General features: G+C 40.4%; 1 protein-coding gene across 1 annotated transcript in view; it reads right to left on the bottom strand.

Moving 5' to 3' along the window:
• Positions 1-784: 784 nt before the first annotated feature.
• The window catches only part of METTL8 (methyltransferase 8, tRNA N3-cytidine), a 152,396-nt gene continuing 136,865 nt past the window's right edge, over positions 785-16,315 (bottom strand). The window contains exon 14 of the mRNA XM_060016601.1: positions 785-874. Coding sequence (XP_059872584.1) covers positions 830-874 — 45 coding nt within the window. The 3' untranslated portion in view covers positions 785-829. The remainder of the gene's footprint in view (positions 875-16,315) is intronic.

Here is a 16,315-nt window from a genome sequence, read left to right as displayed (position 1 = left end):
CGATCCTTGGTCCAGGTAGATCCCACATGCCGCGGAGCAACAAAGCCCATGCGCCACAACTACTGAGCTCTGCTCTAGAGCCCAAGAGCCACAACTACTGAGCCCACATGCCACAACTCCTGAAGCCCACGCGAGCCCATGCTCCACAACAAGAGAAGCCACCACAATGAGAAGCCCGTGCCCTGCAATGAAGAGTAGCCCCCTCTCGCTGCAACTAGAGAAAGCCCGCATGCAGCAACGAAGACCCAATACAGCCAATAATTAATTAAAAAAAAAAAAAGAATTTCTGAATGTTCTATGGAGAACACCAAAAGCAAGAACTATAAAATTTTTTTGGTGAAATGGCCAGAGTTATGTAAAGGAGAAATGGGGAAGAGTTCTGTCACTATCCTCCACTGTCGAGCCTGCAGGTATCTCGGGAGCCAAAAGCAGTTGGGAGACACGAAGACGCATTTTTTCATAGGTTTCATGAAATATATATAATATATATATATGCTTTAAAATTATGAGTTGTTTGAAATATATAGAAAATGCAGAGAATAGTACCCATAAACCTCCCAGATTTGACATATTTTTACTTTTTGCACCATTGTATCAGTTTCCTAGGGCTGCCATAACAGGTTACCACAAACTTCATGGCTTAAAAGAATAAAAATTTATTCTCTCACAGTTCTGGATTCCAGAAGTCCAAAATCAAGATGTCAGCAGGGTTGGTTCCTTCTGGAGGTTCAGGGGGAGAATCTTTTCCATCCCATCACTAGTGGCTGCCAGCAATCCTTGGTGTTCCTCTGTGTGTCTTCTCCCCTTCTCTCCTCTTCTAAGGGTACAGTCAGCCCTTCGTATCCACGGGTTCCGCATCCACAGATTTAACCAACTGCAGATGGAAAATATTCAGAAAAAAATGTCTAGAAAGTTTCAAAAAGGAAAACTTAATTTGCCATACTCCTGCAACTATATACATAACATTTACATTGTATTTACAACTATTTACATATAATTTACATTGTATTAGATATTATAAGTAATCTAGAGATGATTTAAAGTATACAGGAGGATATGTGTAGGTTACATGCAAATACCACACCATTTTATATAAGGGACTTAAGCATCCCTGAATTTGGGTATCCGCAGTAGGTCCTAGAACCAGTCATCTGTGGACACCAAAGGATGACTACACTTGTCATTAGATTCAAGGCCCACCCTAATTCAGGATGTTCTCATCTCAAGATCCGTAAATTAATTTCATCTGCAAAGACCTTTTTTCCAAATAGGGTCATATTCACAGGCTGTTTGTGGAACATATTTTTGGGGGGGCCACTATTCAATCCACTACAACTATTTACTTCAACTCTTACAAATAAAATGGCACAGATATCATTAAAATAACTTCCTCAACCTTCTTCTATTTCACTTCATCTGCAGTTGTAACAACAATCCTAAGTGTTGCTGCTCTGTAGGTTTTAATACTTTTACTACCTTCGTATCTGCAAAGAATTTGCAGTTGTTTATGTACAGACACTATCTTTGTAAGACTAAAAGATTTCTGTAAATGATATCACCCTGTACATTTACTTTTGCAACTTGCTTTTTCACTGAATATTAATATTTTAAGATTTCCCTATGCAGATACATATAGCTCTGATTTACTTATTTTGACTATGGCATGAATATTCACAATTTATTTATCCATTCCTCTGTTGAAAGAGATTTACTCTTTTATGATTTGGGGTATTATAAACTTTGTGGTCAGGATCAACCCAGGATGTATCTCCCTATCCTTATATATACACACATGTGAGAATTTCTCTAAGATGGATACCTTGAAGTGGAACTAATAGTTGTTGTTGTTTTTTAATTTAATTTATTTTATTTTTGGCTGTGTTGGGTCTTCGTAGCAGAAGGTGGGCTTTCTCTAGTTGCAGCGAGTGGGAGCTACGCTTTGTTGTGGTGGGCGGGCTTCTCACTGTGGTGGCTTCTCTTTGTTGCGGAACACAGGCTCTAGGCACGCAGGCTTCAGTAGTTGTGGCACGCAGGCTTCAGTAGTTGTGGCACGTGGCCTCAGTAGTTGTGGCTCTCGGGCTCTAGAGCACAGGCTCAGTAGTTGTGGTGCATGGGCTTAGTTGCTCTGTGGCATGTGGGATCTTCCCGGACCAGGGCTTGAACCCGCGTCCCCGGCAATGGCAGGCGGATTCTTTTTTTTTTTTTTTTTTGGCAGGCGGATTCTTAACCACTGTGCCACCAGGAAAGTCCAATAGTATTTTGTTTTCTTTTTTCCCCTCTATTTTTCTATTCTCTTGAAGAGAATATGTAGATGTTAACTGTTGTTTCTTGAAGGTTTGCTAACACCAGGCTATAAACTGTCTGGGCCTTATTCTGTTTGGGAGATGGATTTTTTTTTTTCACTCTAATTTAATTTCTTTAATGCTGTAAGTATATTAAAGCTTTAAAATTCCCTTTTTAGTTAATTCTGGTTTTTTATATTTGTCTGGAAAATTTGCCACTTTATGTTTTCAAATGTTTGTGTTTATGGTTGTTCATAATGACTTGGAATTGTGGTTTTATTATATAAGGTCAAAAGGTTGAATATTGGCAATTTCATGTGACGATATAATAATTTCTTGTGGCTTTAAATGTTCTTCCTTCCTTTGTAATTATGAACCCCTTTCATTACTGATATCATTATTTGTACCTCCTGCATATTTTTGGTTTATCACCAAACATTTATTTTACTAGTCTTTCAAAATATAAGATTATCTCTGCTGTTTCTTCTTTTTTGCGGTACGCGGGCCTCTCACTGTTGTGGCCTCTCCCGTTGCGGAGCACAGGCTCCGGACGCGCAGGCTCAACGGCCATGGCTTACGGGCCCAGCCGCTCCGCGGCATGTGGGATCTCTTCCCGGACCGGGGCACGAACCCGTGTCCCCTGCATCGGCAGGCGGACTCTCAACCACTGCGCCACCAGGGAAGCCCTTGTTTCTTCATTTTTTATTTCATGAATTTCTAGTCTTGTTTTTATTTCTTCTCTTGCTGCCACCTTGTGACCTTTGAATTTACTCCGTTGCTCTTTTTCTAGATTCTTCAAGATTGAGCTCATGGCTTTTTAACACTTCTATTATCTGATACACATGCATTTAAGGCTATACTCTCCTAGATGTATCCAAATTTTACCGAGGCATTTTCATTGTCATTTGGTTCTACATATTTTTTATTTCTCTCTTAATTTTTTCTTTGAAAAGTAAATTATTTAAAAGTATATTTTTTAGTGTCTAAAATACATGAGGGTTTTGTTCATTTATTTACCATCTTTTTAATAATTCATTTAAAATTTTATTTAGAGAAAATATATCAATTTTTTGGTATTTCTCTCTTTTTTATGCCCTAATGTATGATTTATTTTTTAAAGAGTTTATGTGTGCTTGAAAAGAATGGGTATTTGGGGACTTCCCTGGTGGCGCAGTGGTTAAGAATCCGCCTGCCAATGCAAGGGTCACGGGTTTGATCCCTGGTCCGGGAAGATCCCACATGCCACAGAGCAACTAAGCCCATGTGCCACAACTACTGAGCCTGTGCTCTAGAGCCTGCGAGCCACAACTACTGAGCCCGTACACAACTACTGAAGCCTGTGTGCCTAGAGCCCGTGCTCCACAACAAGAGAAGCCACCGCAATAAGCCTGTGCACCGCAACAAAGAGTAGCCCCCACTTGCCACAACTAGAGAAAGCCCAAGCGTAGCAACAAAGACACAGAGCAGCAACGAAGACCCAACGCAGCAAAAAGTATAAATAAGAATGGCTATTTTATAATTTTTATGGTGAAGTACTGTTTTTATGTGAAGCTGATAATTATGTAGTTCTAGTCTTCTAGAAGCTTACTGGGTTTTTTTGAGTCTTTGATCTATCAGTTTTGGATGGATGTATTAAAATCTACTATGATTCTAGATTTGTAAACTGATCCTGTTCATTTTTCCTTTTTATATTTTGAGGTCTATTAGGCATATACAAAGATGACAGTTATTTTCTCTTAGCACTTTTAAGACATTAATTCCATTTGGCTCTGACTTCTATTTTGTTGTCTATCCAGCTGTTGATCCAGTGTAGGCAATTTGTCTTTCCCTGCTGTTAGTTTTTTAAGATTTTTCCTTTGTCTTTAATGTCCTGCTATTCCATTATGATGCTTCTAGGTAGATTACCCTACTTGGAAATCTTACAGAGTCCTCACACTACTGGTGCTGCCACTCAGCACCCATTCCCTATGGCCAATATCCTGGTTTGGTCTTACCCTGAGCTATTGGCAACTTCTGGCTCTTATTACTCTGGTTTTGAGTTTTAGCTTTATTTCCATAATTCATTGTTTTCTCCTTTTTTTTTTCATTGTTTTATTTCTCTTGCTTTTTTCTTTAATTTTTTCACATTAAAAAATGATTAAGTAATATTGTATCCAGCATTTTTATGTGATTATAGTAGGAAGAAGTTCTTTGTCAGCTCTGCTGTCCATACTGATGAATCAGAAGGGTCTGAAATCCCTTTTTTTTTTAAGCTTTTTTTTGGCTGCATTGGGTCTTCATTGCTGTGCACGGGCTTTCTCTAGTTGCAGCGAGCAGGGGCTACTCTCTGTTGCAGTGCGCAGGCTTCTCATTCAGGTGGCTTCTCTTGTTGCGCAGCATGGGCTCTAGGTGCACAGGCTTCAGTAGTTGCAGCACGTGGGCTTCAGTAGTTGCAGCATGCGGGCTCTAGAGCGCAGGCTCAACAGTTGTGGCACATGGGCTTAGTTGCTCCGCGGCATGTGGGATCTTCCCGGACCAGGGATCGAACCCATGTCCCCTGCACTGGCAGGTGGATTCTTAACCACTGTGCCAGCAGAAAAGTTCTGAAGTCCTCTTTATTCTTCTGTGAGATCGTGAGAAGAAAATACAGAGTCAACTGCTTTCCACTAAGAGCCCAACATTGAGAATCAAGGAATAATATTCTCTTCCATCTAAAATCCCTGTCTGACTTAAGATCAGTATACTTAAAAAATGTGATGACTTACAGAATAAAATGTTTTGTAGAAGTGAGTGATGCCATTATGAAAGGACATATTATTATTCACATTTTATAGGGGAGAAACTGAGGCTCAGAAGCTAAATAACTTCCCAAAGACAGTAAGTAGGAGAACCAAGATTTTAAGCTATGATTCTGAGACCAAAGCACACATTTCCTCTACTATGTTGCCTCCTAGGAAATTGTAATCTTTATAACAAGAAGAGACATTTTAAAAAGGTAAGAATTAAAGAATCAGAATACATTTACGGGCTAAACTGTGTAGTACAGAAAAAACTATAAAAGGAAGATATCAATGTGGAGTACATATATATATATATATATATATCCTTCATTCCTGTTGAGAGAAACCAAGTAGCTGCATGTCAGTTGAATGTATTCCTCACAGATAGAATTACCTGTTGAGAACAGTTTTGGAAGAGCTCAGCAGATGGCATTCCAAATGAGAGATGCCCACATGGGCTGTGAAGGCTATAAGGGATTTCAAATGTCTGTGTCTGTCTCTCTGGTAAATGACATTGCTTTGGAAAGGGCGATTTTTTTTTTCTTTGTCTTTTAAAGGCTGTATCCACTTGTAAAGAGAGGCACATTTGCCTTATATGGATTGGATCTAAATCTGTGTGGACATCAGACTGTGTGTGGGAGTTGACCCAATGATATTGGGTGATTCTGAGGTTAGAGGTACTCTAGCTGATTTTTTTACTCTTAATACTTCAATTCTTACTTCTTCATAAGATAAAGGGATCTGACTTCCCAATCAAATATGATATTTCCTGATATAAAGCTGATGGTAAGAGATGTCTCAGGTTTTCATTCTAATGCTTTTTTGTTGTATATAACAGAAAACCCAACTAAAAGTGGCTAGACAATAAGGAATTAATTTTTCCACATAGGAATTCTGGAGATAGAGTGATTTACAGGTTGGTTAATTTAAGAGCTCAGGAGTGTCATTAAAGACTGGCTCTTTCCCTGTGTTCTTGCTCCATCCCCAGCGTGTTGGGTTTTGTCCCCTTGCTTGTCTCATCATAGTTCTGAGATGGTTGCCTCACCTTCAGAAACCTTCCCCTCATACAGCAAAGGAGAGACATCAAAAAAGGGCAGTTTTTCCTCCCTCCCAGAAGCTACCACTCACCCCAGAAAAGTTTCTTTCACACCTCATTTGCCAGAAGTGCCTCACACACCCATTCCTAAACAATCAATGGCAAGGAAAACGGAGTTTCCACAATGTTTGCTAACAGAGGCTCATTCTTTGGGGCTGGAGAGGGCCTCCTTCACTGAGTACATGGTCATGGTAAGGCTGAACCAAATCAGGGTTCTACTGGTAAGCAATATGGGAGGGACTGGCTGTCCATAGGTAACCAATAATACTTGCCACACTTAAGTCTTGTTGGACTGGGGAAATGTGCTAACAATTGTTACCTTGGTCGATTGGTTTAAAAAGTGACTATTATTACTTAATCACCAAAGAACTATGAATGACATTTTGTTTTTAACCAGAAATACTTTCTCTTTTTCAGTTCATGAAGCTTGCACCTATATCTCAAAAAACTACAGTTCTGGGGCTTCCCTGGTGGCGCAGTGGTTGAGAGTCCGCCTGCCGATGCAGGGGACACGGGTTCGTGCCCCGGTCCGAGAAGATCCCACATGCTGCGGAATGGCTAGGCCGGTGAGCCATGGCCGCTGAGCCTGCGCGTCCGGAGCCTGTGCTCTGCAACAGGAGAGGCCACAACAGTGAGAGGCCCGCGTACCGCAAAAAAAAAAAAAAAAAAAAAAAAAAAAATTACAGTTCTTTCTGCTCAAAACATCATCCTTTTTTTTATTATTTTCTTTTTCTTCTTTTTTTTTTTGAATGCGTTGGGTCTTAGTTGTGGCACGCAGGATCTTCACTGAGGCGTGTGGGATCTTTTTCGTTGTGGCGTGTGGGCTCCTACTTGCAGCATGCGGGCTTCTCTCCAGTTATGGTGTACAGGTTTTCTCTCTCTAGTTGTGGTGCGGGGGCTCCAGAGCACGTGGGCTCTGTAGTTTGCGGCAGGGCTCTCTCGTTGAGGCGCGCAAGCTGTAGTTGTGGCGCGTGTGGGATAAGGTGCCCTGTGGCATGTGGGATCTTAGTTCCCCAACCAGGGATCGAACCCACGTCCCCTGCATTGGAAGGCAGATTCTTTACCACTGGACCACCAGGGAAGTCCCCCCTTTTCTTAAAAAAAAAAAAAAAAAAAAAAAAATCAAAATTTTCACCACTCCAAACAAGTGAATCTTTTGTCCATTGTTAATCACTGTACCTACTTCTCTGGCCACAGAGCTGAGCATGTGACTCAGGATGGCCATAGTGATTGGTCTATGACGGGCACACGGCTCAGGCTAGGTTAGGTCAAGTGTCTTCCTCAAGATTCTTCTAACTGGAGATGTAAGAAAATAATCATTTTTTTGAGGGTTAGGGTGGGAGTCACATACAGAATTATAAAGCCTAGACACAAATGCAGCCATGATTCTAGATGATATTAGGTTGGCCAAAATTTTCGTTCGGGTTTTTCCGTATCATCTTACAGAAATAGTTATACCTGTCCTGAAACGATGAGATCACATGCAGATAAAAATAGAAGCAAGGTTTGGGGTGGAAAGAGGGAAAGAGAAAGAAAGAAGGACAGAAAAAGGAACCCTCCTGCACTGTTGGTGAGAATGTAAATTGGTGCAGCCACTATGGAGAACAGTATGGAGGTGCCTTAAAAAGTTAAAAATAGGGGCTTTCCTGGTGGCGCAGTGGTTGAGAGTCCGCCTGCCGATGCGGGGGACACGGGTTCGTGCCCCGGTCCGGCAGGATCCCACATGCCGCGGAGCAGCTGGTCCCCTGAGCCATGGCCGGTGAGCCTGCACGTCCGGAGCCTGTGCTCCGCAACGGGAGGGGCCGCAGCGGTGGGGGGCCCGCGTACCAAAAAAAAAAAAAAAAAGAGTTAAAAATAGAGTTACCATATGATACTGCAATCCCACTCCTGGGCATGTATCTGGAGAAAACTCTAATTCGAAATGGTACAAGCACCCCAGTGTTCATAGAAGTGCTATTTACAATAGCCAAGACATGGAAGCAACCTAAATGTCCACCGACAGATGAATAGATAAGAAGATGTGGTATATATACACAATGGAATATTATTCAGCCATAAAAAAGAGTGAAATAATGCCATTTGCAGCAACACTGATGGACCTAGATATTATCATATTAAGTGAAGTAAGTCAGACAAAGACAAATATCATATGATGTCATATGTGTGGAATCTAAAAAAATGATACAAATGAACTTATTTACAAAACAGAAATGGACTTACAGACACAGAAGACAAACTTATGGTTACCAAAGGGGAGAGCTGGGGGTTTGGGGAGATAAATTAGGAGTTTGGGATTAACATATACACACTACTATATAAAATAGATAAACAACAAGGACCTACTGTATAGCACAGGGAACTATACTCAATATCTTGTAATAACCTATAATGGAAAAGAATCTAAAAAAGAATATATATATATATATATATATATATATATATATATATATAACTGAATCACTTTGCTGTACAGTTGAAACTAACACAACATTATAAATTAACTATACTTCAATTAAAAATAAAGGAAGGAAGGAATGAAGAAAGAAAGAAGCAGAAAAGGAAGAAAGAAAGAAGGACAGAGACAGAGACATGGTAGTGTTTGATTCACTGAACCCCTCATTTCTGCCGTTTTTTGAGGTTTGGTGTTTTGGACCAATAAACTCTTTTTTTTTTTTTTTTTTTTTTTTTTTTGCGGTACGCGGGCCTCTTACTGTTGTGGCCTCTCCCGTTGTGGAGCACAGGCTCCAGACGCGCAGGCTCAGCGGCCATGGCTCACGGGCCCAGCCGCTCCGCGGCATGTGGGATCTCTTCCCGGACTGGGGCACGAACCCGTGTCCCCTGCATCGGCAGGCGGACTCTCAATCACTGCGCCACCAGGGAAGCCCTAAACTCTTTTGTATTTAAGCTAATTTGAATTAGATTACTCTTAATTGCAACAAGAAGAATCCTGACTAAACAGAGCCTTTTAGTTATCTAAACTATATAGTTGAGGAGGATCAACATTCAAATTGTACAATGGAGGCACTGTATCAGTCAAGGTCCAATCAAGAGGCAGAAACCATACAGTAATTTGAGCAGAGGAAGCTTAATATAAAGAATTATTAACCATAATAGAGGATCAGAGTAATGAGGGAATGGGTAGTAAGAGGTAAGGAGAATTTTAAATAATATAGGAATAGCAGATGTAATGGAGCAGCCACTACCCCTAGGGCTGAGTTAGAGTAATCATGGAAGAGTCTGCCAGCCCCTCTAGGCTGAGAGTCAGACCTTGTTCAAGGGGGCGGGGTGTATGACTCACTGAATGGCAGAGAAGTCCCTGTGGTGCCATGTTAGGGCAACTTGCTGGAAATACACCTTCCTCAGAAAAGTTTTTAAAGGAGAGGTATCTTGCTGGAGGCAGTCCACTACAAAACATTCCGAGTGGAGTGCCAAGGTAGACTGCTGGCTACTGGGTACTGCTGACCACCGCCCACCGCAGTAGCCCAGTTCTGGAGAAAACTCACCTATCGCTGGTTGCCAGAGAAACCACCTACACTGTAGGAGCCTGCTGCAAGGCACACAGGAGCCAGCAAGAAAAACATCTTCCTGAAATGTCTCTCCAGCAGCCCCGAATGACAAAGCTTAAGATTATGTCAACTGGCAAAGGAAACATATTTAAAGGGCTCAGCTTCATTTTTGTAGAGCAGGCAATGAACAGTGAATTTGGAGCTGAGAGGCAATAAATTAAGAAGTGGCAAAGGTATCTTACTGGAATGTCTTGAGAACCCCATAATGTGCTGAGTCCGGGGTCCAAGAATAAAGATTGCCTTACTTGACCTTGAAGAGACACGCAATTTTAAGAGTGTTTCAGGGTAACTGTTCCTTAAGCAATTTCTTTCAGCAAAGTAAAAATGAGACTCAAGGCCATTCAGCTCACTTTATGGTTGTTTCATAAGCAAACTGAACACCAACAGAAGATTCTGACATAGCATAGATTTTGTTGGATAGCTTATCCCCTGCCATGAAAGGCAGTACAGCTTGTCAAAATCATTTGGTAATTTTGTTAGTCTAGGGCTTAGAGAAAAACATTCTCTTTTACAGGGAAGAGGATACTACATCATGGACAGCAGGCAGGTTCTAGAGTTGAAGCTTCATTTGGCCCTTTACTAGCTATTCAATCTTGTGCAGGATACTCAACCATTCCTTCTTCTATTTCTTTCATTTATAAACTGATTATAATAATAGTCTCTCCCCCAGTGGTTGCTTTGAGGATTGAATGAGTTCATATGCTCAGTTGCTTAGAACAATTCCTTACCTCATAGTAAGTGGTTGGTAAATGGTAGCTATTATTATTAAAATCAGACCCTGGAAAATACAACCACCAGAGAGGGCTATAAAAGAAGACAAGGTTAAATCATTTGCAAACCCAAACTCTCTTGTGCTTTAAATCTTGATGCTTTTCTCTACCAAAAGACCTCTTCTAAGTGGGTAAGACAAAGAGAGAGGAGAGGAGAGAGGACACACACACACACACACACACACACACACACACACACACTATGGGCCCCATTCATCCACTGTTTTCTTGGTCCCTCAGTAACGAAGTGACCAGCTTCTGCTCTATTTTCCCATGCTCCCGATTAGGATATACTTGACTGAAGAACCCAACATTCTTTGATTTCTATAGTGAAGTCTAGGTCAGTGGCAAGAGGAGTCTCTATCCTCCTCAGCTGACACTTTCTCACAGAAAAGAGCAGCTCTGTTCTGATTTTATTGTGTAACAGATGATTGATAAAGTGAATAGCCATTGTGTCAGTTTAAATTATGCTTTCTATCTTGACCCTAAACAAAAAATTGCAAAAGATCCTCTCTTCAAATTGCTGTGCTCAGAAGTACCCTCCCCATGAAGCTTTTCCGTCTATTCATGGACCCCAAACTGCAGCAGTGGGACTGGGGGGAAAAGAGCCTGGGAAAGGGAAGGCCTATGGCAGCGGGGGCAGGGTAATTTGCTGACTTGAAATAAGGAAGTGGCTGACTGTGCGAATTCCAGGTGGCAGAACAAAGACCCAAGAGTAGAAGTGAGGGGCAGATTTTGGCTGACTGTTAGGTAACATTTCCTGATAGAGTCACTCTAAAACAAGATGGGCCACTGTACTAAGTAGTGACTTCTCCAGAGGAGACGTGTTCAGGTGCAAGTGATGGACATTGCAGAGCAGATTCCTGCCTTGGTGGGGAGAATCGATGAGGTGACCTCTAGACTTTCTATGATTCCATGACACTTGATGGGACAAAGGGATAGCTGTGCTCTGACAATCAGTCTTATAGAGAGCTACTGGATAATGGTTACTTGTTCAAAGGCTTGGGCATAAACCAATTCTTATTTGGGTATTCTGACTGACCAGACATTGTCAAGCCTTTCATTACTTAATCCTCTCAGCAAGCCACTATCAATTATTATTCCACTTTTACAAAAAAAGAAACTGAGGCTCAGAGAATTTAGGTTGCCCGCCTTAATTAAAATCCAGTCTCAGCTGTCTTTGAAGATAGCATTCTTAAACACTTTACTAAACAGAAACACTGGTTACAAATATGTAAACATATTTTAGATACTATACAAAATTAAGCAAACTTTAAAAGTAGTCAAATAAATTCAGATACAAAATTTTGTTACTATGTCATTAACAGCCATTCCTTAACAAAATCTTGATTTTTCTCATTTGCTTTTCAGAAAAACCTTCCCCACTCCCCACCACCCCCCCCCCTCAGTTTTAAAGCTTTCAGGCCCACGGCATGCTATGAAAAAAATCACTCTTTAAAAATCATAATAGACATCACGGTGTTTCTCCTTTTGCATAAGCTAATTCAGAATTTTGAATAGTATGACTTCCATGTCTTTAAATTGCATCAATCTTTCTCTAGTATCTCCTTTCCTTGCTCTTTCTTCTTTCTGCTCAGAAAAAAAATCATGTTCTTATAGGGGAGGAAAAAATTTCGTTTCTACCCTTCTAGGTTCTGTGGCTGGCCTAAGAATTAAATTGACATAAGACAGATTAACAGGAAGAAGACATTTTTTAAATTATGGGCAAAGGAGCTTCACAAAAGTATGAGTGAGGCTGAAAAGGCAGTTTCTTTCAAAAGCATCTGAAGAAGAATATATACCTATGTGTGTGTGTGTGTGTGTGTATATATATATATATATATATATACATATACATGCATATATAACTGAGTCACTTTGCTGTACACCTGAAACTAACACAACATTGTAAATCAACAATGCTTCAATTAAAAAAAGCAGCCAGACAATTAAGACACATACCTTCCTGAGCTGAGGAAAGAGACAGGTGTCTGGGGCTTCTAGGTGGTGGAGGGGGTGAGGCAATTTCTGGGAAGGTGAGAGGAGGAAATACTTGGTAAATAATGAATGCCTTGTTATGCAAATAAGCCACTCAGGGGAAAAAGTTATTTCTGGTAGTAATTCTCTTCCTGGTCCGGTTACCCTTTCTAATGAAAATTTCCTTTATAAATGTAGATTTTCCTCCTACAAATGGAGAAATTTACACTTACTTTTAGGTAGTTAATGGAGGGGGGTGGGCATTTAAAAAGCTTTCCTGAGGTTGCTGGGCCTTCAGCTAAAAATCCCCATGCCAAAGTGGCATATTTTGGGGTGGCATGTTTTGAACCCCTTTACTCTCCTGGGCTGTCCAAAGTCTGTGTCTAACCACTTTGTTTCCTTTTAACAGGAAACATTTTCCCTAGTAACCAAATTACTAATTCACTCAATTAACTTCCTCCTTCATTACTTCTCAGTTGGTTTAAGTGACTTCTTTGCTAAGCCCTGCAGTTTTACAATCTGCTCTGGCCAACCTGCATCTTCAAAGAGAGTTTTTAGTTTAATCAAAATTTTAAACACTTCTTAACAGGATAGAACCATTTAAAAATTAAGTTATCTATGATGAAGGCATAGGCATAGCTAGTCCATACACCTCACTTGATTTATCTTCTCAAAAATGGTGCTATTAATAAAACTGATGTAAGTTGAATCTGATTTTCTCCTTTCCCCATAGGAAGGCGATGAAGCATCTGACTAAGGACCTGAAGCCCATGATTTAATGAATGGTAGTGAAACTGTACAACTCAGATGGGGACTTGAACCCACTATCTTTTAATTGATATCACACACCTGGTTTCAGGACTTAATGAAGCTCAGGTTCTTTATGTCTGGTTGCAGAAAGAACTCAGTGAGAGATAAAGTGATAGGTAAGAATTGGATTTACGTAGAGAGATATACATTCAATAGACAGGATACGGTCTGTCTCGAAGGTGAGAATGGCCCTGGGAGAAACACACTTCACAGACAGAGTGTGGGCCATCTCAGAAGGCAAGAGGCCTCAAAATATGGGTTGGTTACTTTTTATGGGCTGGGTAATTTCATAGGTTAATGAGTGGGAGAAATATTCCAACTACTTCAGGGGAGGGGCAGGGATTTCCAGGAATTGAGCCACCTCCCAATTTTTGGCCTTTTATATTCAGCCTCGGGACTGTCATGGTGCCTGTGGGTGTGTCATTTAGCATACGCTAAGGCATTACAATGAGCTTATAACGAAGCTTAAGGTCCACTGGAAGTCGAATATTCTGCTATCTTGGGCCTAATCAATTCTAACTAGTTATGTCGTATCCTCAAGGGCAGTGTCATTCTTTTAAAGGTTGTGCCCTGCTCCCTTTCCTCCTGTTTCATTAGGAATTCATTAAAATGTAACAAGTGAGAAACTAGTAGAAAACTTAAAAATCAACCAGAGACTCCATTTCTTCTATCTTACAAATATGGGATAGCAAGCTCACACTTCACAGTCAATAGCTTATATATTTAATGCTGAAGAGTGTATAGTTTTCAAAAATATATGTAATCCAAATAGGAATTCATCACATCCAACTTGAATTTTCATGATAATAACATATAAACACACTAGAAATAGTCTTTTTTAATATTCTTCATAATTTGTTCCCTATTTTTGCTGTAGCAAAGCAAAAATTGAAGGATCATTACACCTTTGAGGCAAATGAATAATTTCTAAAGGAGATTCTGAGAAAGCTTTTTGGGAAAGCAACTTTACGGGATATTTCAGGAGAGTTTTGGGTACCTGGGCTCAGGAAAGTTTGTTTCATTGTCTAACTTCCTAGCTTTATAAATCAAATTAATTGTGTTGGATTGTGGTATAATAAAAATATATGTTCGGACTTTGTCCCCAGTTTCTGGCACAGAGCTCCTAAAACGCTGGGAAATTTCCTGAGTGATAGGAGTCTTTTGTTGTTCCTAAGGCACCCCTTTCACACATATCAGAGTCTGTACTAATGAGATGACTTAAGGTGGGGCCCCTAGATAGTTTCAGAAAGCCCAAACAAGTATTAGTGGGTTGCAACTTTCAGCAAACCCTCCCCTCCAGGGAGGGGATGGGGGCTGGAGATTGAGTTCAATCACCAATGGCCAATGATTTAATTAATCTTGCCTACTTAATGAAACTTCAATAAAAACTCTTGAACATTGAGATTCAGAAATTCCGGGTTGGTGACTCAGATGTGCTGAGAAGGAAGGCATGAAAACTCTGCACCAACCCCAACCCTACTTCCAATACCTTCCCCTACGGATCACTTACATGTGGCTGTTCCTGAGATGCATCCTTTACAATAAAGCAATAAACAAAAGTAAAGCTTTTTCCTAAGTTCTATGAATTGCTCTAGCAAATTATCATACCCAAGAGAGGGTAACGGGAACCCCTGAGTTTGTAGCCAAGTCAGACGTAAGTGCAGGTAGTCTGGGGACCAGGGACTTGGGACTGGCATTTGAAGTGGGGATGGTTTGAGGTACTAAGCCCTTAACTTGGGTCTGCACTATCTCTGGATAGTGTCAGAACTGAGTGAAATTGCAGGATACTCAGTTGGTGTGGGAGAATTGGAGAATTGGTGTTGGAATGACATATTTGTTGTTGGAAAGAAAGCACCCATTTGTTGTCAGAAAAAAACATGCATGAATGTATGCAAGGTTTGTGTCCCCTCAAAATTCAAATGTTGAAACTGTAACCCCCCCAATGTAATGGCATTTGGAGATGAGGTCTTCCAGAAGTAATTAGGTCATGAGAGTGCTGCCCTTATGAATAGGATTAGTGACCTTATAAGAAGATGAAAGGACCAGAGCTTTCTCTTTCCACCATGTGAGATCACAATGAGAAGTCGCCAGTGTGCAACCCAGGAAAGGGTTCTTACCAGGACCTGACCATGTTGGCACCCTGATCTTAGACTTCCAGATACCAGAATTGTGAGAAATAAATGTCTGTTGTTTATAAAGTTTACGGTACTTTGTTATAGAACTAAGACAGGATCCATTTTCTCCCAACTGATCAGATGATGCCACCTTGCAGCATTTGTATCATTATGATACATTTGTATCATTATGCTTGTTTACCTGTCCGTCTGACCCACTAGACTGTGAGCAACTGGAAGACTGAATTGGGCTTTAATGCATCTGCATTCCCAAAGCTACATATCTTAGGCAAATCTAAATTCTATGGGCATAAAACTTATACAATTTGGGGAAGAGAAGATTCTTCAAAGGAACACAAAATTAGGTGAGAAGAAATCACAACAAATTACAAATATAAAAAGCTGATAAATACCATCAACTTTATAAAAATAAAATATTTTTGTTTATTAACTGCTTGACACATCTCTACGATACAATTTTTCCTACTTTTTTGACTTGTACTCTTTGATTACCTCTTTCTTGAGACAACAATTTATAAGTTCATTTTCTATAGTGATTAGAAAGACAGTTCATGCTTTTCCCTAGTGTGGTTGATCAACATGTTATTCTTTGAATTGACCATCCTCATATTAATCAGTGTATCATCGATGGCTCTGCACCTTCAGGTCACAGCAGAAGGTGACTTGGCACAAGGAAGGGTAGGAATATACCTACCAGCCATTCCCATGCTGGCACGGCCAGCAATAACTTTTAAGTATTCACAGAAATGACTGCCAACTACATGAATTTTTACCACTAAACTCAAAATGTGTTCCTAACTTAACTTCCCTTAGTTGAATCCCTGAAATGACCACAGACTCTCCAAGGTCATCAGACACAAGGAAAACTTATGATAGAAGGGATGTCAGATTGGAAAGAGATAATAGTCTTAACCGATTGT

Source organism: Delphinus delphis, chromosome 7 (genome assembly GCF_949987515.2).
Source record: "Delphinus delphis chromosome 7, mDelDel1.2, whole genome shotgun sequence".
NCBI classification, from domain to species: Eukaryota; Metazoa; Chordata; class Mammalia; order Artiodactyla; family Delphinidae; genus Delphinus; species Delphinus delphis.
This window is presented reverse-complemented; position numbering and strand designations above follow the sequence as displayed.